This window comes from Onychostoma macrolepis, chromosome 25 (assembly GCF_012432095.1).
Source record: "Onychostoma macrolepis isolate SWU-2019 chromosome 25, ASM1243209v1, whole genome shotgun sequence".
NCBI classification, from domain to species: Eukaryota; Metazoa; Chordata; class Actinopteri; order Cypriniformes; family Cyprinidae; genus Onychostoma; species Onychostoma macrolepis.
The window spans coordinates 7,271,300-7,295,919 of NC_081179.1; the positions used below are offsets into that span (position 1 = coordinate 7,271,300).

At 39.5% G+C, this 24,620-nt stretch overlaps 1 protein-coding gene across 2 annotated transcripts in view; it reads left to right on the forward strand.

The window, feature by feature from the left end:
• The window catches only part of LOC131534051 (mucin-2), a 107,212-nt gene that overhangs the window by 50,130 nt on the left and 32,462 nt on the right, over positions 1–24,620 (forward strand). For both annotated transcript variants that reach the window (XM_058766678.1, XM_058766679.1), the window contains 2 exons: positions 14,066–14,219; positions 18,010–18,138. In XM_058766678.1, the coding sequence (XP_058622661.1) occupies positions 14,066–14,219; positions 18,010–18,138 (283 nt within the window). The remainder of the gene's footprint in view (positions 1–14,065; positions 14,220–18,009; positions 18,139–24,620) is intronic.

Here is a 24,620-nt window from a genome sequence, read left to right on the forward strand (position 1 = left end):
TACACCTGTGTATCCTCGCTCATGACTCCTCAGGAAGCCTCCTCGATCCTCGCCTCCTCGCGGTGAAATTAGAGAATTGAGATGTGCTATAAGATGGCTGAGCTCGATTGGTTTCCGGGTCATAGGATGGAGGATGGAGGAGCGAGGAAACGAGGAGGGATATTGAGAAGCACCCTCGGCAGGAATACATATAAGGGCAAGGGAAGCATGACACTAACAGCATGAATCAAATTACAAAATAAAAGGCATGAAAACAAGAACATGAAACAAACCCCAAAACCAAGCATGACAGTAAGTCACTTAGTACTAACTTTATAAAACTTATATAAAATGATTATTACATTTGTTATCATGCTGATACCTGGAGAAAAAACTGCACTCTTTGTGTGATATAGTAGATGAACTATATTAAATTATATAAATGTAAAAAACAAAAACATAGAGGCATTTCTGCCATCTACAGTGTAGAATGCCTTGAATTTTGAGTTTTAATATACAATAACGTGCATGCACTCTCACACACTCTGTATGGGACTTCGTGATCTACTTGATAATGCCAGATCACACATCATTACAACAACCCTTACCATATTATCGCAGAAGATTTACTGTATATCGCACAGCCCAGCCTCGACTTGAGTGGAAACTGAAATCACGCGCGGTTATGAGAACACTTGTTTGCACATGATGAGCAAAGGTGTTTTTTAAGAGCCTAACTTGCAAGCGCCAGACCACTGATTCGTCAAACCTGCTTTCTTGCACTGCAGTCTGTATTCTTTATTTTGTAGTGAGTAACAAATATGCTTTGGGGAAATATATCGGAGTAAAAGTATACATTTTAATTAGGAAATGTAGTGGAGTAAAAGTGAAAGTTGACAGAAATATAAAAACTCAAGTAAAGTACAAAATACTCCCAAGAAATACTTTAGTACTGTAACGAAGTTAGGGTGACCATACATGCCATTTTTCTCAGACGCGTCCTAGCCAGGATTTCTATATTGCCTAAAATATCTAGATTTTGGCTTTGTTTGTGTGTGCAGACCAATCGGTGTATGACATCAAATACAGACAGTTCCTTATGCTTTCAAAACGCTCTCGAGGTACTTTGATGTCAAACACTGATCTGTCTGAGCCACGCTGCTTTTAAGTCGAACACACCTAATATGTACGCGTAATTGCATCGCTTTAGGGCCTTTCGCACCGCAGGAACCTTTTTATAGTACCCGAACTAATTGTGGAACTACCCACTTTTTGGCGTGTTCGCACCACGGGAACTAGGAACGGTTTTAGTTCCAGGAACTCCGTTTGGAGGAACTAATTAGCTCCTACTTCAGAGTAGGGTCTAAAACAGTTCTAGGAACTATCCATGACGTAATTGTACGCCGATTGGCTAAACGCGTACGAAAACGGCCTCACCCACCATGATTTAAAACACCGTGTAAACCTATACTGTGTAAACATTGTATCATACTGAGAGCATTTATAAACGGCATTTACCTGAAGACTTCGTCTACGGCGTGTTGTGCTTCTATCAGCCTCAATGAAATGTGGCACTGCAAGTTGGAGGTCCTCCTTTCTGTTCTTTCAATCGCTTGAGGTATATGTCGAATTATTGTGAAACCCGCGAGACATAACAAAAACATAGCTCCGATCACAGCGTCCTCCATCCTCCTGTTGTTAACGTTGTTCTTCTTTGTTTATGTTGTTGAACGCTGCGAACAAATGACGTCACTATCGACCGGCTTACGTCACTTCTTGGTACCCACTGTCGGTGCGAATGCAACCCTTTGAATGGTACTGGGAAATAGTTGCGAAAGGCCCTTTTGACTGTAGATCCCACCTTCTCACACACACCATGATTGGTCCATTATGTACAATGCCTGCATATTATTGGTTAAACTACTTTTCGATCATTACCTTCAGCATGTATGAAAACAGCAAAATAAAGCCAAAACAAATCCTGGCAAGGACATGTCTGGGAAAAATGGCACGTATGGTCACCCTAAACGAAGTATTATTAGTTTGTTACATTACACCACTGCACAGAAATTACACTTAACCTTTAAATGTTTAGAACAAAAACAATCTGAATTTTGACCTTTTGCTTTTTATCTTTTTGTCTGTACATGAGAGATTCTTTGACATGTTCAGTCATCCTTGGTTTTGTAACACAGACACACAGTGCCTTGCAAAAGTATCTTTTTTTTTCACGTTATGTTGCTGCCTTATGTTAAACTGCTTTAAATTACTTCTTTTCCACATTATTCTACACTTTATATACCATAATGACAAAGCAAATAACAGGTTTTTAACATCTTTGCAAATGTAGGCTATTAAAGATAAAAAACTTAAATGATTCCATTGGATAAGTATTCATACCCCTATCTGGGACAGCTCAGGAGCATCCATTTTGCTTGTAAATGTTACCACAGTGACGTTAACCTGCGGCAAATTCAGTTGAATGGGTATGATTTGGAATATTAGAGCGAAGACCAAGCCCTGAGGTAAAAAAAATAAATAAATAAATAAATAAAAACCTACCTGTATAGCTCAGAGACAGGATTGCATCAAACCACACATCTGGGGAAGAGTTCAGAAAAAAATGTTGCTGCATTGAAGGTTCACAGAAGCATGTAGCCTCCATTATCCATAATGGAAGACGTTTGGAACAACCAGGCCTCTTCCTAGAGCTGGCCTCCTGGCCAAACTGAGCAACTGATGGAGAAGGGCTTTGGTTAGAGTGGTGACCAACAACCTGATGGTCACTCTAGTTGAGCTCCATGATCATATGTGGAGAGAGGAGAAACCTACAGAAAGACAAACATCACTGCAACACTCCACCGATCTGGGCTTTATGGCGGTGTGGCCAAACTCAATCCTCTCATTAGTGAAGACACATGAAAACACACTTGTAATTTACAAAACAGCATCTAAAGGACCCTCAGACTCTGAGAAACAAGATTCTCTGGTCTGATGAACCTCAATTCAAAGCATCATTTTGAAGGAAACCAGCTCTGCTCATTACCTGCAGAGTACCATCCCAAAAGTGGACTGAGGGACTCATCAGAGTAGAAGACAAGCTCAATGCACCAAAATATTGTGATAGCCTTAATGAAAACCCAGTCCAGAGCATTCAGAACCTCAGACTGGGCAGAAGGTTCACTTTCCAACAAGACAATGACCCTAAGCACACAGCAAGAGTGGCTTATAGACAACTCTGTGAATGTCCATGAGTGTCCCAGCCACAGCCTGGGATTGAACCCAATCAAATATTTCTGGAGAAACCTGAAAATGTGTGTCTGTCCCCATCCAACCTGACAGAGCTTGAGAGGTGAAGAGGTGAGGAGAAGAATGGCAGATAATTGCCAGATGATGATGTGCAAAGCTTGTCTTATCATACACAAAAGATTTGAGGCTGTAAAGGTGCTTCAGCTAAGTACTGAGTTAAGGGTTTGAATACTTATGCAATGTACTTATTTAAGATTTTTTACAAATTTACAAAGTTGTGACAGTTCTGTTTTTGCTTTGCCATTGATTAAATTTTTTAATTAGATTAATCACATGATTTTTCTGCGATCAATCGTGATTAATCAAATTGTTATTCGCAAAATTCAATAATGAATTCAAAAGTGGTGTATTGAACAAAAGTGCAATAACATTTGTTTGCAAACACTTTAAACCATAGACTGTTTCCTTATACCAGCAGAATCAACTTTGAACACTTATTGTCTTATTAATAATCACTGTATAAAGGTCTGCTTTTATTTGTGTACACTCACAATGAAAACAAAACAGATTTTATATATATAACGTAATAATATTTAGTATTTTCACATCTGGATGGAAAAAATTGTAATTTGCACTATTTGTAAATCCCTCCCGTTGTACCGAAATTGTATCGAACCGTGACCCCCGAACCGAGGTACGTAACATAACAGTTGAAGTGATCGCGCCAGAGCACACACACACACACACACACACAACACATCAGTTCCAGCATTGCTAACTTGACAACACAGTTGGTACTTTATCAAAATAAAATACAGTGAGCCAAACATCAGTGCGCGTGTCTCTGTGTCACCATTGGAACGCGACTGAAGTACAAAGCCTATCATTTACATAATAAATAATAGTTTAGCATTCAGATACGTTACATCGCAAATATGGAAATATTATGGAATATTTGGATTTGTGCCGAAAGAGAGACGAAGGATACACGAGCACAAAGCTCCATTTCGCAAACAGTTGAGTGCGCAAGCCTTTAAAGTATACTCCCTAGTCAGTCTATGTGAGAGACGCGTTCAGAATCAGCACATGGTCACTGTCTGGGGGGCTTTGTTTTCAAGCGCGCAACTCATGGCATTCGCTGTTCTTCAGCTGGCGGTTATCAAACAGCGCTGCATTACTGCGGGCACCCCCTTCTGGATTGGGGTGAATTGCCTGTATTCGTCGTAAGGCCTCATGCACCGAACCGAGACGCCCGTACCGTGACGATTCGGTACGAATACATGTACCGTGCCACCCCTAGTGTCTACCCGCCCACACCCGCACTCGCCCATCAAGTGCTGTCCCATGCCGCACTCTGTTGTGTTGGGTCCTGCAGGTCTCTACATGGAAGGTGCCTATCATAATGTTATGATCGAGGCTCTGGACTCTGAGCATAACTCGTTTTTCTATAACAAACTAGACAATAGGTTACTGTTCGTAACCCCGGTTCTCTGAAACATCGAGTGGAGAGATCCACCTATGGGAAGGGCATCCGCCCCTGACCTCTGCAGAAGCATCCAGTTGCACCAAGTCTGGCTTGACAGACAGGAGCGCGTGCCCATTACCAAGTAAGGACCCACCCCTTAATATATAAAGGGACCTGCACGCGCTACCCCTCCTCAGTGAGCATATTTGCTTCTTGTGCAGCAAGCGGGGCAAACTTGGTGGATCTCTCCACTCGATGTTTCAGAGAAACGGGGTTACGAACAGTAACCTATTGTTCTCTTTCATCATCTCGTGTTCAAGATCCACCTATGGGAGATATGGACAGCTCCCCGGTTGCCCAATACACTCACAGTGAGGCCCTGCCAACCAGAGGACGGTCACCTGGAAAGGTGGTGCACGACACGTCACAAAGCAGCAACCCCGCATGAAATGCATAAGCCACACCGACCATAAAGGAATGCCATGTGGTAACATGCAGAGGTGGGGGACTCGAGTCACATGACTTGACTCGAGTCTGACTCGAGTCGCAAATTTAAGGACTTGTGACTTGCTTGACTAAATAAAGAAAATGACTTGACTTGACTTGGACTTGAGATCCAGTGACTTGAGACTTGACTTGACTTGACCTTCATGACTCGGCAGGACTTGACTTTATAACAACTAATTATTATTATAAATCATTACGAGTGCGACATAATTTGGTAAACAAAACACAAGAGAAGAGATCCGAGTCTGCGCAGTTCATGACACTGCACCAGCACAGGAACACAGCGCACCAAATACAGGGAGCAAGAGAATCTCACGATGTTTGGATTAACACTCTTCCAAACTATATGCATTTGCAAAGTCAGGACGTCACCACTTCATAAAGGAAATGTATGTAAGCTTGTTCGTTAGTTGAAAACAGCATTGGTCTTAAATTCAGCTTAGGTCTGTCATTAAATTAAAGTGATTATAAATTATTAATCTCGTGTTTGTAATTAACGACGTCAAACTTTAATTTCGCTGGCGTTTCGCCTCTCAAAACAGTGCTTTAGTGTCAAGTATCCCTCTTTGTAAATCAATATATGGAATTGTACCTCGGAGACCACAGTGTTTTCGATTAGTGATATTTCTCTTGACCCCAAAATCCAAGACATGTTGTCAAAATGGCCTTAGTATGAGTTTTTATATTTATAACGATATAGTAATATTTTCAGCGCGGCTGCCAACAGTTCCGTTGAGCCCACAGCTAGAGTTACGCGCATCTCTAAGCAACACACTGAATAATGAACGAATCCAGGGATTTGAACGAATCGGTTGAGTGATTCAGTGGCCCATTCTTGCTTGTTCATGAACGAATCAATTTTGAATGAATTAGTTCAATGAACGCTTCTGTGATAAAGCAGTGATTTGCCACCACTTACTGGTGGCATTAATGTCGTAGAGTAGGCCTATCATTTCATTTCATATTTCTATATTCAATTTTTTTAATAATTTTTTTCCCCCAACAGAACAAACAGAAAACAAAAACGAAACAAAACAAAAAGCTTAGACAGACCTTAAATGCACAGCTGTCAATTTAGTTCTTATTAAGATAAAATCAAAGAAATCGATAAGTTACAGAGGAAGATACATAAACATTAACAGTAATAGGTTTCTTGTTTTGAGCCATGATGACTATAGTTTTCAAGAACAATGTTTGGGTGTCTATATCCGATGAAAAATTTGGGTCCATTTTATTTCTGATATAAGGGGTGATTTGTAGTCAACATATTATTTTAAATTGAATAGCATGTTTTGTTACACACTGAAATTCTTTAGCGTGCTCCGAGACTGAATCCCAGGCTTCACTGGAGATATTTAGTGCAAAATCATCTTCTAGGATGGTCAAACTCAATATAACATAAATATGAGATACATATTTTTATCTTGTATTTTTATCAATATTTTCTCAATTACAGACTTATCAGTATTTTCAAAATGTTATATTTAAAACATTATTATTTAAAATGTATAATTAAAAAAGTTAATTTCTGAGGAAAAATATATTTGTTCCTGTTTGATACTGTGACTTGACTTGACTTGACCCTTATCAGGACTCGACTTGACTTGCTTGAGGTGAGCCACTGACTTGACTTGCTTGATTTGTTTGTACTGTGACTTGAGACTTGCTTGAGACTTGAACATGTGTGACTTGCCCCCACCTCTGGTAACATGTATACCTAAAGTCTGACAATGCACATCATGAAGGAATATGAATTGTATATACATATTCCCTTATTATATATATTATTGGGGGGTATAGATGGCATGCTTAACCCTTTCGCACGTGAGTTTAAAATATTCTAGCTGAGCCCCAGGCGTGAGTTTTTTTAGGCGACCGTTATTTTAGAACACTTAGCCTTATTGTTTCCATGGCGACGCGTCATGCTTGTCATGTGACACACCGCAGCCGTAATAGCGCTGTATGACACATGGATTGCTTTTATTTCGTTTTTCCTTTTTTTATTATTATTCACAAACATACTCGCTATATTATTAAATATCTGATATTCCGATTCTGAAATATGTGCAAGTAAATGTGTTTGGTTGTTTAAACACGTTTATAATGACCGTGTTAGTTGATCTATACCGGGTGATGGGCGCCGCCATGTTTGCTCGCGCTGAATCCAGCTGTGGGATTTACAACACGTAAATTCATCCTCTCCTCCCGAAACACGTTAAAATAAGTCTCCAGTAAACTGGGAGAAGAGCAGAGTAAACTTTATTGTTACCTACACTATGTGTATATGATATCAATAAAACATGTCGTCAGATTATATTTGTAAGGATCATTATTGCTGCTTCCATAGACATCAGCGCATATTTTACAAACTATAAATGTATGGCTTTGCTAGTACTTATGTGTATTTAAATGTCTGAAATCTTAAATAAGCATTATATGGTTGAAAACACTGAATAAGTGATAATATTACAAGCGCTCGCGCGTCTGATCTGGCTCCGCGCCAGAAAGCAGATTTGAATTTCAGCAGTTGATGACGTGACTCACTGAAAGTTCTAATCACACCGGTGTGATCATACGCGTTAAAGGGTTAAGGACATAAATAACCCAGGCTGGAAAACCCAGGCCAAAAGGTGTGACGGGTGTAACCGCACAAGGCTACGAAGAACCCACACCTAAGACAGAATGAGCTACCGGGGTCTGGGTAACATCAAGCCGGTAGTATCTGACAAACGTATGTGGAGAGGCCCAGCTTGCAGCGGCACAAATGTCCTGCAAGGAAACCCCTTTAAACAGGGCCCAAGAGGCAGCCATGCCTCTCGTGGAATGAGCTCTGAGACCCCCTGGAGGCCGCACTCCCCTAGACTCGTACGCCAACGAGATAGCTCCTACGAGCCAGTGAGAGAGGCGCTGCTTAGAAATGGAATTCCCTGTGTTCGGGGGGGCCCAAGAAATAAAGAGCTGGTCGCTTTTTATGAAAGGGCTAGTCCTGTCGATGTAAACCCCAAGGGCACGAGCAGGACACAAAGCATTCAGCCTCCGATCCTCTTCAGAAGAGAAAGGGGGAGGATGAAAGGCAGACAGCTCAATCACCTCACAGGTGAATGCTGGAAAGCATTTAGGCATAAAGGCCGGGTTGGGCCTTAGGAAAACCCTGCCTCCACTGAGAGAGAATTTAGTGCACGAGGGATGAACGGAAAGTGCATGCAATTCACTGACACGTTTGGCAGAAGCCAGGGCCAGGAGCAGAGCTGTCTTGAAAGACAAAAGCTTAAGGGAGATATCCGCCAGGGGCTCAAAAGGTTTTTGAGACAATGCCTCCAGTACCATGGAGAGGTCCCATTGCGGGGAAGTGACCAGAAGGGAACGGCGGGTGCCCTTCATAAACCTACGAATAAGGGGGTGTTGCCCCACCGTAGTGCCATCAAATCCGATGTGACATGCAGCGATAGCCGCTACGTAGACCTTAACAGTGAAAAAAGACTTCCCACCATCAATGAGGTAACCCCAAAATATCAGAGACTGAGCACTGATATGAAATCAGCTGGCGCTCTTCACACCATTCCTCGAACACACGCCACTTGCGATCATAAAGGGATCGTGTAGAAGAAGCTCTAGCATTCTGAATAGTGGCAATGACACAAGGGGGAAGACCCAATGTGTTTAAGTTTGTCCTTTCACGGGCCAAGCCCAAAGAGCCACCCTGTCTGGATGAGGGTGGAGAATTTCCCCGTTCGCCTGGGACAGGAGGTCCGTACGCGATGGGAGGTGCCATGGCTGAGCGTACAGAAGAGAAATTATCTCTGCCAGCCAAGGAGCCTTGGGCCATCTGGGTGCGATTAAAATCAGAGTCAATCTCTGTTCTCTCACCCTGACCAGTGTTGGCATTATCAGACAAAGAGGAGGAAATGCATACAGCAGGTCGTCGGGCCATGGGTGGGCCAGTGCGTCCACGCCGAGAGGGGCATTCTCGTCCCGTAGCGAGAAGAACATGAGACAATGGGTGTTTTCGCGCGAGGCGAAGAGATTGACGGCTGCCTGACCGAATCTCTTCCACAGCAGACTCACTATCTGAGGGTGGAGGCACCAGTCTCCATAAAGTGGGTTCCCCCTCGACAGCAGATCTGCGCCCCTGTTCAGGACGCCCGGGACATGGGTCGCCTGTAACGACAGAAAGTGCCGCCTGCTCCACACTAACAGCCTGTGAGCTAGAGCATGAAGCTTGGAGGAGCGCATCCCTCCCTGGCGGTTGATATGTGCTACGGCTGGTTGTTGTTGCAACGCACTAGCACATGTCCGCGCAAACGGGGCAGGAAATGATTCAGAGCCTTCCAAACAGTAAGGAGCTCCAAATAATTTATATGGGCTAAGTGGAGTGTGCTTGGCCACACACCGTTCACTGTTCTGCCCTCCTGGGTAGCTCCCCATCCTGTCAAGGATGCGTCTGTCGTTACCACTTTCCGCAACATAATGGCCCCCAGGGGGGCCCCATGCGCGTAAAACTCTACCTTCCTCCAGTGGCGCAGCGCTGCTGTGCAGGAGCACGTCACTGTGACTGAGCCGCAAAGATCGCATAATGGGCTGAGATGAAGGGATAAAACCCACTTCATGAACGCCCTCATTCTCAGAAGGCCCAGAGGCAGGACATGGATAGCCGCAGCCATGAGACCCTGTAATCTGAGACACGTGCGATACTGTACTCTCGCACCTTCCCTGAACTGCGAGAGGCAGTTCACGAAGGAGAGAATGCGCTCTTGCGATAGGCGTGCGCGCATTGTGATGGAATTCAGCTCCAGACCTAGAAAAATCACATTCTGAGCAGGAGTGAAATTGCTTTTCCTCACATTCACCCTGAAGCCGAGCGTTGTGATGTGAGTGAGCACACGGGCAGTGGTTTTGCATCACTTTCTCTCTTGAATCGGCTATAATCAGCCAATCGTCTATGTAAGTCAGGATCTTGAGCCCCGCTGTTCTTAGCGGGTTCAAACCCGCCTCCGTGCACAGACAGAAAGTCCTTGGACTGAGGGAGAGCCCAAATGGAAGGACTGTGAACTCGTAACACACGCCTTGGTAGGCGAAACGAAGGAATTTTCTGTGCAGAGGATAAATGCTTATGTGGAAGAAAGCATCTTTCAGATCGACCGATGTAAACCAGTCGTTCTTTTTTATAGAACGTAGAAGAGAGCCGTGTGTTAACATTCTGAAATTGTATTTCCTCAAATGTTTGTTCAACACTCTTAGATCCAAGATAGGACGGAGAGCACCATCCTTCTTAGGGACCAGAAAATACCGGGAGTAAAACCCCTGTCTGCTCAAATGCTGGGGCACCACGCAGACCGCCCCCTTCTCGAGAAGAGAGGAGATTTCGTCCTTCAGAATGTGAGCGGATTTCTCTTCCGCGTGAGAAGAGATAACCCCGTTGAAACATGGGGGTTTCCTGGCAAACTGGAGCCTGTACCCCGTCATTATTGTGCGACTCACCCATTTGGGGGCCGACACAGACTGCCATGCAGTTACATGACTCGCAAGAGTCCCCACACAAACCGGAGGATTGCTTTGGGCTGCTAACACTGCCGGTTCGCTCATTTGTGGTACAATGGCGCCTTCTAGTGGACAACTTAGGGGCGACAAGTTGGCTTCCTGAGAAGCAACTGTCTTTTGAGGAGCGGTCGCTCTCATTATTGGATTTATTTTTTGTTTTATTTTGGGAACACACAAAGGGGACAAAGCCTTTATTGAGTGTGTGAGAGGTGATTTGTGCAAACTGTGAGGTGACAGTGGATGAGCACTTTTTGTCAGTGAATTTCCCGCCAGCCCTGAAACTGGAAACTGAGGGGGGAAATTTTCTGTGGGCCGCATCTGAACCTGTGGCCTGTTCACATTGAACTGAGGGTGGGCACCCGAACGAGGGAAAGGGGGCCCTCGGGATGAGAACTTCCTCTTCTTTGGCGGAGGGGGAAAAAAACTCAAACTTGGGTCCAATGGGCTGGTAGCCTGAGAACCTGGACCGAGAGACCCCTGAGAATGAACCTCAGGTAGGCCTCTTCCTCTTCCCATCCGAAGGGGTAGAGTTGGGGGGTTTTTTAGCTGCGGCCGCAGCAAAAGACATCTTACCCCAAGGTTTAGACGGCTGGTTGGGCTGTTGGCTAGGTGGCCTTGGGCCTGGCCGCGTTCTGATATGGTCGTTCCGCAGGGGTCTGAGGGGGCCGTGAGGGGGGCTGATGTGGAGTGGCCTTCCTAGGCAGGCATTGTTTAAAAGCCTCATCCTCTTTCTTCTTATCATCACATCGCTGTTGCATGAGGGCAACTTGGACGGCCTGACGGGCGTTGCGAAGGACCAAGTCATTAACCGTCACAATCTCCTTCCAAAGCGTAGGCGATGGGGAGCCCTTCTCTAGATGTTTACTCATATCCTCCAACAGCTCAGCTTGGTAGGCCGAGAGGAGGGAGGAAACATTAAGAGCTCGAACTGACAAGGCGGCAGCCCTGTAAGAAGCCTGGAAGACGGAGGCTGAGAAGCGGTCCATTTTATTTGAGAGGACTGGCTTGGGGGCGGCCAGTAGGCCTCCCTGAGAAGGGTTAAGGCTTAGGAGGCCCCCAGGGATGCAACGCTTTCACCCGCTCCGACATCCGAGTCATATTGATCGTCTGTGCTTTGGGTAGAAGCAACCTTAAGCCGGCGACGCAGAAGCTTCTTCGGAAGAGTGAAGCAATGGCTGCAGTTTTCCGGGAGCGAAAGAGCTTCTTCCGCGTGCTTAAATCCCATGCACACCACGCAGAAAGGATGAGAATCCTTAGCGGCGATGAGAGAACCACAGGCGGCAGGGTATGCACGCGACTGCGAGTCCGAAGGGTTAGCAGGAGCTGAGGGTTTAGCCTTTTCCATTGAAGAGGTGAAAGCGTAAAAGCAGGCAGGCAGCCTGAGAAAAATAGAGGTCGCGAGCGTGGGTGGCTTGCAAACCAAGGAACAAACAGCGACTAACAGTAATAGCCTGAAAATCACGCCTTGCGGAGGCTGATCGGAGATATGTCCTCCTGTAGACTGTTTAGTGAAGTCAGGCAACACAGTAAGGCTGTATAACGAGAGGTCGCGAGAAATGAATATCAACTGAGGAGGGGTAGCGCGTGCAGGTGCCTTTATGCGTTAGGTAAGGGGGTGGGTCCTTACTTGGTATGGGGCACGCGCTCCTGTCTGTCAAGCCAGACTTGGTGCAATTGAATGCTTCTGCAGAGGTCAGGGGCGGATGCCCTTCCCATAGGTGGATCTCGAACACGAGATGATGAAAGAGAACAAAAAGTTAATGCCCTGGCAGTGGCAAATAGCTTTGGTTTTATATTTAATTTGATTACATTAATGTTTAAGTTGAGATTTACAAGAAACTGCTACTATGTAAAGGGAATACTACTGTTAAAAAAAGCACCTTATTTGTTTTATATATATATAACGTAATAATATTTAGTATTTTCACATCTAGATGGAAAAAATTGTAATTTGCACTATTTGTATCCTCCCCCCCCCCCCCCCCCCCGTTGTACCGAAATTGTATCGAACCGTGACCCCCGAACCGAGGTACGTACCGAACCGTGACATCTGTGTACCATGCCACCCCTAGTAGGCACTCATGTGTGTGGGATGTGGGAGAATAAAATGATTTGCGGGACTCCCGCAAAATAGAAATATCTAAACATAAAATATCTAAAAACATATAAATTGTTATTCATCTATTGCACAAAAACAACAAGAACAACTAATATAACATAAAAATGATTAACACGCACAAGCATAGACAGTTTTTATTGATAACACGTGTTTGCCACGTTGAGCAATGCAGACAATCACAGACTGTTGATTTCAGGAATGCAATGGCCAATCAAAGGTGTTTAAGTTATCCACTCACCGCTCAAAAGTTCTTGCGCAGTGCTGAAAATTGCATGCTTACGAATCCTCTCATTATAACACACGAAGTGTGGAAGATTCATTGTGCATATATTCATTACGTTATAACAGAGCTTTATGAGATCGCAATGAACTGAGATGTCAGATTTTAAGTGATAATAAAGGGAACGTTGGTCATATTCTGCCATGCCAAACCATGTACGCAGCAGTCCATGTTTACAGTGAACAGTGGTTTGTGAATGTTGATGCTTAGCTTTGCAGGTAGATCTCTTGAAGCGTCTTGGAGACATTGCCACAGTTCTTCTGGGTTTAGTTTGTCTCAGTTTGTTCTGTTTCTTCATGTCATTCCAGACAGACTGGATGATGATGGCAAAATGTAAACTGATATTTCCTACTGACACACTACAGCAAAAGATAGAAATAACTGACTTAAAACCATTTTTTAGCTGGTGAAAATACTAGTGTTCTAATAGTTTTGGAAACCCCCGTTAAATATATATATATATATATATATATGTTTATATGTTTATTTGGTATTGAAGGGACAGTTCACCCAAAATTCTGTCATTGTTTACTCATTCCAAATTCCATATATGCAAATCTTTCTTCTTTGGAACACAAAGGAAGATAATTTAAAAAACAAAACAAAAAACATTTGTGTTTTCCCCCATCCATACAGTGAAAATTGCTGGGGTTCAGAGTTTCTATGAATTTCTTTTTTATGTACAAAAACAGTTGAAACGTTCAATAAATCTTCTTGTGTTCTGTAGCAGAAAGACAATCATGCAGACTTGGCACGAGTGTGAGTGATGAAATGATTTTGGGGGAACTATCCCTTTAATGTTTTATATTAATTTAATTCAACATGATATATATACTAACAGTAACCAAGAGGAAGAAAATCAAGTAAAAATGTAACATGAAGAAGAACATGATAGAAGCTATGAAATGTTCGGTTTCTTTGCTCCTAGGTGGATTCTGGTCCATACTATGATGCCTGTGTAAGGGACACCTGTAAATGTGAAGGTGGGAGTGATGTAGGTTTCTGTACTGCAGTGGCAGCTTACGCTGCTGAATGCCGTAAAAAAGGAGCTTGTGTGACATGGCGGAGCCCAAGCATATGCCGTAAGTCCTAATATTTCCTAAACGTCAGTTAATATTTTACTATTGCCTTTAACCCTCAAGCATCCTTCGGGACAAATGTGGGCAAAATCTTTTTTTTTTTTTTTTTTTTTATAGTTTCCTTCTGAGCGGTACAAGACTTGGCTACTTTTCCTAAGTTTGCCACCCGAACACACACACACACACACACACACACACAAACAAACAAAAGGACTCGATTCAACAAAGTTAAGTGGTTGAAAAAAAAATTCATGGAAATATTTTGTGGAAAAGTGGGCACCCATAGGAAATGAATGGAAAATTCTATAATTAAGATTTTTTTTTTTTTTTTTTTATTCGTCCAATAAAAAATCAATACATCCAACACAATGCAGATCATACATACATATTATGGCAAGCCGTTTTGACTTTTATTCCTTCTCAGGATATGAATTTGGGACTGTTTATAAAACAGACAGAGTATTTTTTTTAAATTACACCAACCTTCAAGTAGAGGAATTTGATCAGAGCAATTTCCCGAGGGATTTTTGCAGGTTTTCAGGCAGGCTGAATCACAACAATTCAGTTTTTACTAGTTAAAATGTTAATTCTTGATATCAGCAATTGCATTTCCACTAGTAACAATGTCAATTCTTGATATCAGCAATTAAATTTCTACTAGTAAAAAATATTATTCTTGATATCAAGAATTTATATCATGGGAATGGCAATAGGCAAGCCGTTTTGACTTTTATTCATTCGCAGGATAGGAATTCTTCATATCAACAATTCAATTTTCACTAGTTAAAATGCTAATTCTTGATATCAAAAATTTAATTGTTGATATCTGTAATTGTATTTTCACTAGTTAAATGTCACCATAGGCTGCCATTCAAAATCAATTGTTGATATCAAGAATTAATTTCTTACTAGTTCTTTCAGAGGGAGTTTTGGTTCCTTGCCACTGTCGCCTCTGGCTTGCTCAGTTGGGGACACTTAATTTCTAGCGATTATCGCCGATTTGATTGCACAGATACTATTTAAACTAAACTGAGCTAGACAATGACATCTCTGAATTCAATAATGAAATGCCTTTAACTGAAAATTGAAAATTGAGTGTTTAATCTTATTATACATTACTGACACTCTATCCTCCAATTTGATACTGTTAAGTGCTTTGACACAATCTGTATTGTAAAAGCGCTATATAAATAAAGGTGACTTGACTTGACTTGACTTGTTGAAATTCCAATTTCACATATCAGAAATACAATTCTTACTAGTAAAAATGTCTATTCAACAATTTAATTCTTGATATCAGAAATTAACATTGTCACTAGTGATAATTAAATTGTTGATATCAATAATTAAATTGTTGATATCAACAATAAAATTGTTGATATCAAGAATAGACATTTTTACTAGTAAGAATTGTATTTCTGATATGTGAAATTGGAATTTCAACTAGTAAGAAATTAATTGTTGATATCAACAATTGATTTTGAATGGCAGCCTTTGGTGACATTTAACTAGTGAAAATACAATTACAGATATCAACAATTTAATTCTTGATATCAACAATTAGCATTTTAACTTGTGAAAATTGAACTGTTGATATCAAAAATTAACATTTTTACTAGTGGAAATGCAATTGCTGATATCAAAAATAGCCATTGTTACTAGTAGAAATCTAATTCCTGATATCAAGAATTAACATTTTAACTAGTAAAAACTGAATTGTTGATATCAAGAATTCATATCCTGAGAAGGAATAAAAGTCAAAACGGCTTGCCATATACATATAAATGTAGGAGTGAGCCTATACAACATTCTCAATGTGACACACACACACACACAGACCTATATACAAAGCATTAAACCTGCCTATAACAGAATGAGTTTTTTATTTTTTATTTTGTTGAATACAAACTGTCACTCACACATACATAAACAAAGAATTGAATGAGCCAATGACTAAGCTTTTTCTGTTTTTGAATGGGCCAATCAGCCACTATGCGCGTGCATACACACTTCAAAGTCAGATCAATGTCCTAGTGCGAGATTTGTTGATGATTCTGAACAAAATATGTCTGAAACATGCTACTTGCTAGGTTTATTGTTTATTCTTACCTGTTTGGTACCATTTTACTTTTTTGAGTTGAATTGAAATTTAATGATTTTTGTTAGAAATAAACGATTACTCTGTCTCCTACTTTGTCTTTTCCCTATAGCATGGCCAGATTTGTCTGTAACACTTTATTTTAAGATGTCCTTGTTACACATTTTACATGTACTTATTATTATAATAACAATTAATTATGCATAATTACATGCAAGTAGCCCTAAACCAAACCCTAATCCTAACCCTAAAAATATGTAGTTAATTAATATTACTCATTACTTAAATGTATAATTACACTGTAACAAGGACACAAAATAAAGTGTAACCAATTTGTCTGTAAGCATATTTTGGCATCTTTGTATAGTCTCACCCAACACAATCTTTTTTCTTTTTTTTTTTAAATACAATTTTAACTTGTGATAAAATCTAAAACTTAAGAGGTTAAGTTCGTTAAAACAATGGTTTATAGATTTCAGCCTATATGGAGCCATTGAGTACTACAGCCAAATAGTGGCTATTGATATTTTTGATATTTTTATATTTTTATACCATCAAATGTCACCAGATGTCACATGTGTAACCAACAGCTTTCCTGTAGCTCAAATAGTAGAGCATGGCGCTAGCAACGCCAAGATCATGGGTTCGATTCCCAGGGAAAGCAAGAGCTGATAAAATGTAAAAACTGTAACTTGAATGCAATGTAAGTCGCTTTGGATAAAAGCGTCTGCTAAATGCATAAATGTAAATGTAAATGTAAATTTCAAATTTTGGCTGTCTGAACTTACTGGAATTATTTTTTATTTATTTTTTACTGAAATAAAATTAATATTTAATAAAACAAAAAAACATTTTACATTAAAAATATAGTACTAGAGGTAAATAAACATAAAAACCACCACCACCAAAAAATTTTATTCGATTGAAGATAGTGATATGAGATTTATAAAAAAATAAATAAAAAAATAAAAAAATTGGGATCACACCTGAGACCAAATTTGTCCACAAAGGAACAATTAAGGGCTGCTATACAAAGGATGCTTGAGGGTTAAACATACACAACACACTATATGTAAATGTTTATTTTACTCTTCTACAAATGTAAAAGGTTAGTTCACCCAAAAAATAAAATTCTGTTATTAATTACTCACCCTGTTGTTCCAAACCCATAAGACCTTTGTTCGTCTACGGAACACAAATTAAGATATTTTTGATGAAATCCGAAAGCTTTCTGACCTTGCATAGACAGCAACGCAACTGAAATGTTCCCAGGCCCAGAAACATAGTAAGGACATCTGTAAAAAAAGTCCATGTGACATCAGTGTTTCAGCCGTAATTTTACGAAGCTTTTCTTTGTGCACAAAAAGTATTCTTGTAGCTTTGTAAAATTACGGTTGAACCATTGATGTCACATGGACTATTTTACCGATGTCCTTACTACATTTGTGAGCCTGGGAACATTTCAGTTGTGTTGCTGTGTATGCAGGGTCAGAAAGCTCTCAGATTTCATCAAAAATATCTTAATTTGTGTTCCAAAGATGAACGAAGGTCTTACAGGTTTGGAACGACATGATGGTGAGTAATTAATGACAGAATTTTCATTTTTGGGTGAACTAACAATTTAAATAAACTTCTTTGATTTGATGTCTCTTATAAATGTTTTCATTGCACTGACTCAAGTGGTTGTTTTTGCAGCTTTATTCTGTGACTACTACAACCCTGTGGAAATATGTGAGTGGCACTATAAACCCTGTGCACCACCCTGCCTGATAACCTGCAAAAATCCCTTGGCATATTGCTCTGATCAAATTCCTCTACTTGAAGGTTGGTGTAATTTAAAAAAAATACTCTGTCTGTTTTATAAACAGTCCCAAAGCTTGCAGACTTCACGAAGGCTAAAAAAAATGAATTTGCTGATGTTGATAACTTTTTAACATCAAATTATATTTTAAGGACCCTATTTGTCTGTTTACTTGCATTTACTGTTTGCCTTAACCCTCTGGGGTCTGAGGGTGTTTTGGGGCCCTGGAGAAGTTTTTTTTTCAGTATCTTAAAAAAATATTAATGGATAAAGTCTGATAACACAGTATTCAGCACAAACTGGGCTACAATAATATGTGAGCAACATGAAAGTACATGTTTGTGTTTTTGAGAAAACAATATTTATGTGTGGTTAGTGAAAACTTTAAGTCACTGAAATAAGGCCATAAAACACATAGACACGGTAGACAAGAGTTTTTGCTACAAAATTATGTGAAAATAATTGTTCACTCCTTCACAGAAAACAATATATTGATTTAACATTTGTAAAACATGTTTTGTGGTAGAATTGCCCTTATGCGAGGGAGTGACAATGGCCATGAATATTTAGTGATTCACAGCTGAGACAAAGCGCCTCCCATAATGGGCCATCAATATGAATGTGACTGAGGCAGGTAAGAAAGAGTGTGAGGTAGGGGTGTGCGTTATGATGCTTTTTGATAGTGGAGGATAAAAATGTCTCCACGATCTGCTTTTGAAGAAATATCGTAGTATCGTGCTACAATGCACATTCTATCAGTTGCAGTTCTGACGCCTCATACTGTACAACGCCTCATGCATTCACATCAGTGTTAACTCAGCAGTAGAGTTACTCTCACAAGACTTAAAACAAGCTTAACAAGCTTTAAAGCCTTGCCGGTTAAATGTTTTATTCACACGCTGGTGTAACGTTGTCTTTTGCTAATGAAGCGCACGAAGGAGTAATGTCCAAACAGTCTTTTAATATTAATCCACACAAGAAACAAAAATAATCCAGGAATAAGGGGTAGCAAACACACAGATCAAATAATAGCAGACAAAGAACCAGGGGAGAACACAGGCTTTAAATACTAGAAGTAATCAAGGGGAAACAGAAACAGGTGAGCTAATTAACTAATCAAGGGAACTAAGGAAACTAGGTCAACGTAACAGCTGGTCTGACGTGCACTTTTTCTCAGCGCGCAAAAGCCTGTCGAACAGCGCCTGATTACTGAACTAAGTTATCTTTTGCGCTAATACTGTCAAAACACACAAGGTTTATATATAGACTCAGTTGTGTTATGTCTAAAATGAAAGTAAACAGTTGAGAGAAAAATGGATACATGCCTGTATATTAGATACGTGGTCATAAAGGGACAGTACTAAACATGCAGCCGACTGTCATTAAAGGAATAGTTCACCCTAAAATTTTATTTCTGTCATCATTCACTCACTCACATGTTGTCCCAAACCTGTATTCATTTCTTTCTTGTGCTGAGCACAAAAGAAGATATTTTGAAGAATGTGGGTAACCAAACAGTTGCTGCTCCACAATGAATTTGATAGTTGGAAAAAAAATACCATGGAAGTCACTGGGGACCAGCAAATCTTTGCACTGTTAGACATTTCAAAGGGTTTTTACAGTAACTTACTGTTGCCAGTAAGTTACTGTAATTAAGATTTACAGTAGCAAACTGTATTTGATTTACAGTTGCAAATTGTACTGGTTTACAGTAAATTACTGTAAATAAAATCCAATTCATCAGTATACTACTGCAATTCATTCATTTTAATATAGATTACATTAGATTTTATAATTTTTATTTAGAATTCATTTTATTTTTACTCTACATAGGTACTACTGGCATTCAATTAAAACAGACACAATAATTGCAAAATATCAAATTATTTATTTAAAACATTGCATGTATAACACTTAAAAATACAGACTTCCAATGCTGGAACAGTGCATCTTCACCATTTCTCCTATCTTAGGACATTTTGCAGTGCATTATGTTGTGTCCTCTGGATTCATCCTTACAAATAATCTTTAGGCAACAGAAACAAAACATGGGGGAAAAAGACAAACAGCCAAAAAATACATAGCCATCTGCAAAACCCAGGTGCTGCTCCAAAACGTGGCCACCATCTTTGCTCACCATCCACTTTGTTAGTGACAGAAATGTCTTCTCTGAAAAACAAGAAGTAGAAATAGCACACTTTTAAAAGGCAAACCTCATATAGAATACACAAACCTCTCAAAACCATAGTTGTTCTCTTGGCATGTTCATGTCTTTCTTGATGCTTCATTGCAGTTGCCTTTAAAACACAAATACCAAAAATGCAGTAAATCTTAAATTCCATTAAAAACTATATCAAACTAATTCTAAAACTAGAAAGGCAGCTAGCCATAAAACTAGTTTAACCTAGCTAACATGCAATTTTATTTTCTCAATAGGCTACTGGCCAACATTAACTACTAACACCTGAACTAAATTTCACATTAGTTAACCTAATGTTAATATAAGATAAGCGTTGCTCGTTAAAAATAATTTTAATTCGGTAACTTAATTCAATAAGATGACAAAAGTCGTTTGAAAAGACAGGGCAGTTTAGCATTGTAAAGTTCTGTAACCGCCATGTTGACAAGTAAATGTTACATAGGTTAAACTGGTTTGCAAAAATCTGACACAAATACACAGACAAACGTACATATATTTTTACCTTGCTTGCTGGTCTTATTCTCTCGTAAGGTGCATCGACTCACAGCGTAGATGTTCTCCACTCTCGCGGGTTCAGCCCCGGGAAAAACCCGCGGTGCTGCCCTGCTGCTTCCGTGTCTTCCTCGGACGCGAATGGCGTGGCGCGGCTCGACTCGACAACAGACAACAATATAGAACCCAACCCATTATATATATTATCTACAGTGAATGCGGACAGTAAACTGATGCCCCGGCATATTTCTGATGTACAGATGTACTCCAAGCGCTCGCGCTGTTTCTGACGCAAAGTACAAACTGATTTTTCCATTCATTACAAGCAATGTAACACATCCAGTGCAGTCAGTCCCAAGCTGTTACAGCGTTGTAGACACGGTCCAGGGCAAATTGTGTCAATCCAAATGAAAGAAATGAGGAAAATAAAACAACCTCAATATAATAGCGCCAAAGAGACCGTTACAGCAAATACAGTAGTATACAGCAATTTTAAAAAACACAGTAAGTCTCTGTATGTGGGGTCTGACGTCACAGAAAATTCCCATGATGCAAAGGGTATTACAGTTATTTACTGTAAAGGGAATTTGCAGTATTATACTGGGTGATATACAGTAAATAACTGTGGAAATTACAGAAATGTCTAACAGTGTGGTTTTCCACGTTCCTCAAAATAGCATTTATATCAGTCTATATAGTGTTTTATTTTTATATTTGTTCATTCAATTTCTCGAATGCTCCTGCTAAATACACCTATTGTGCCTGGAAATAAAGCACTGTTTGTTTTATTTGTATATTATGTGTACTTGTAATGTGTCTCTTTGTTCTTACTTTTTAATAACAAAGAGAAAATAATGACAAAGATTTTTATCTTCGCCCACTTTGGCCTAAATATCTGCCGTTCTTTTTTTTTTCTTTTTTTTGGTTACCTTAAAAGGCTGTCTTTATAATAGGAAAATTAGTTTAGCTGTAATGCTCAGATAATTTGCAAAATAGTAAAACCAACATGACAAAGAAGTGTGATAAAATCGTGAACCGTGATATGATATTTTTTCCATATCACCCACCCCTAGTGTGAGGAGAGTAAAATAATGTGGGTTTTTGATTATTATTTGTATTTTATTTGCAATACAGTATAATAAGAATATACGCAGTGAAGGTCAAGGACACATGATTGAATATCTGTGCCAAATATTTGTGCCAAACATTTATTCATAGTGTTAACACACACTACTTTTATATTTAGACAATGAAATGACTTTCTAAATGTTTCACTTGATTTCATTCATGCAGTCAGGAATTATAGTTTGGGAAAAGTCTAACTAGTAAAATGTGTACAAGTTATGTCACAATAACACAATAACAACAGAAAGCTACTCATCAGAGTGATATCCTCCACTGGATCCAGCTGTGCAACTCATCGTGTTGTGTTTTTCTTCTTCTTCTTCTTTTGAGGTAAATTCTGGGTTATTCCTCTCAACGCGTCTTCTTCCAGAAACAAAAAGTAGCCAGGATAAACTTGTTTGTTTACGTGGAGGCGATGTGGGCGTTTACGTGCATACGCGTCTCACGTGGATGTTTAGAATCTTAAAAGCGCACAATCGACTCGTGGGTGTGACCGCATTAGATATAATGAGTTGAGACAGGAAAAACTGGAGCTCGCATTGGTTTCATATGGATTACTTTAACAGAGAATATTTGTTTTGGATGTGACTTACTTCATTTAAATGTAGACATTTCAAGCTTTCTATACATATATTTCTCATGTCTTTGAGGCCAGTATTCGCGGAGATTCATGTTGTTTTGTTTACGTGTGTGTGAAGAGAGGTGACCCTGTTTATTTTCTTTATTTTACGAAAGCACTTTTTTTGTTGTTATGATGCACAAATAAAAGAAGACCCTTTGCAGTTTCAAACGATACCTTATTCTTATCAGTACGATCAAAACTGACGGAGTATTTTTAGTTCTTTTCACAGTCATAAAGAAAATACAAGACAGACCCTGGGGTCGATGATGGTGCCACCAGAATCACTTACATTTTTTCCTGGTAACAGCGAAAAGAACTTAAAAAGCTCAGTCATTTTTGAACGTACATATAGGTGCAATACATCCTTTGAATCTGTAAAGGGTCTGCATTTATTTGTGTACATTCACAATATCAAGAAAACATTGTGCTTTTGTAAAATAAAGAAAATACACGTTGCGCTTTCAGCCGTCTCATTCTCTGCAAATATCATTCTGAAACGTGTCACTAAAATAAACTGAAACTCAGTGAATATTTGACCCACAGACATGAGAAATATATCTATGGAAAGGTTGAAGTGTCTACGTTTAAATAAAGTAAGTCTTATCAAAAAATATTCTCTGATAAAGTAATCCGTGAGGTACAGTCTTTCCCATCTGAGCTCATTAGCTGTAATGTGATCACGCCCACGAGCAGTGCGCACAATTCATATGATAATTATCCACGTGAGATGCATGAACATGTAAATGTCAACAAATCACATCACAACAAAGCATGAAGATTTATCAAGTTCATCTCGGCTATTTTCGTTTTTGGAAGAAGACGCACTGTAAGGAATAAGCCAGAATTTGATCCAGCAGAGGAGATCATTTCTGATGAGTAATGTTTTTTGTTTATTGGCATTAGATAATGTGTTATTGTGTCATAAACTTGAACACATTTACTAATTGGACTTTTCCCAAACTATAATTCCAGACTAAAATGTGTGAAATCGAGTGCAACATTTTGAAATATGAAGGACAACCTTTCATTGCAAGTTGTTACTGCCTTGAGTTATTATTTTGGAATAAATGATTAATTCCAAAAATTAAGTACTTGTAATTAGAGTAAGTTACATTTTAAAATACTCGTAATCAGACTACAGTTACTTTTTTATGGATTACATGATTGCATATTATTCACACAATAGCAATACATTATTCATAATTCATTGATTCTCCCTTATTTCTCTTTTTCATCTTTTAAATTTTCCTTTCTAAAATAGCCTACGAATTATATACATATTATATATGTACAGTATATATAGTCCAGTTTTGTGGACATTCACACAAAGATCAGTCATTAGTCAGGTGGCGACAGCATTTGACCACTGGATTTACAAAAATCATTTCAGGTTTAAGAAGGGTTTTTACATTGCATCAACTACTAATGAACACATTAATTTTTATTTGAATTATTACTCTGTAGGTTTTTTAACCATGTATTATTAATTATAACTAATTAAAATGCACATATTCACGTTATTTCTTGGTTACATGTAATGCAGGCATTCCAAAACTTTTTGTCATCTAAACCTTATTCACCAAATATATTTGCTTTAAAGCTGCAGTCCGTAACTTTTTTTTGGTTAAAAATGATCCGAAATCAATATTTGAGCAAGTACATAACCAGCCAGTGTTCAAAACTATCGCCTTACTTTAGCCCGATTCACAACGGTTAGCTAATAATAATGTTTTCTAATTTGAGTGGTACGGGTAGGTTTTCACGGGAAATTCGAGCATGGCACTGCGTCATTACGTCACGTCTGTAAACATAAAGAAGTTATCCCGGCTAGTATGCTATTGCATGTGAGGATCCTGCAGGTGGCAGATCGTTTATAGCCTTTTCTCACAGCAGCTAGAATAATTAAATGTATCATTTTGATGGCGGATTGTAATCCAGAAAGGATTATGTCTTTATGAAACACATGTGAATGAAATGAAATTATATTTCAGTTTTAAATGTGCTTGTGATTACAGATAGCCTGGGAATACACAAGATTTGTATTTTAAAGAAAACCAGTTTGAAGG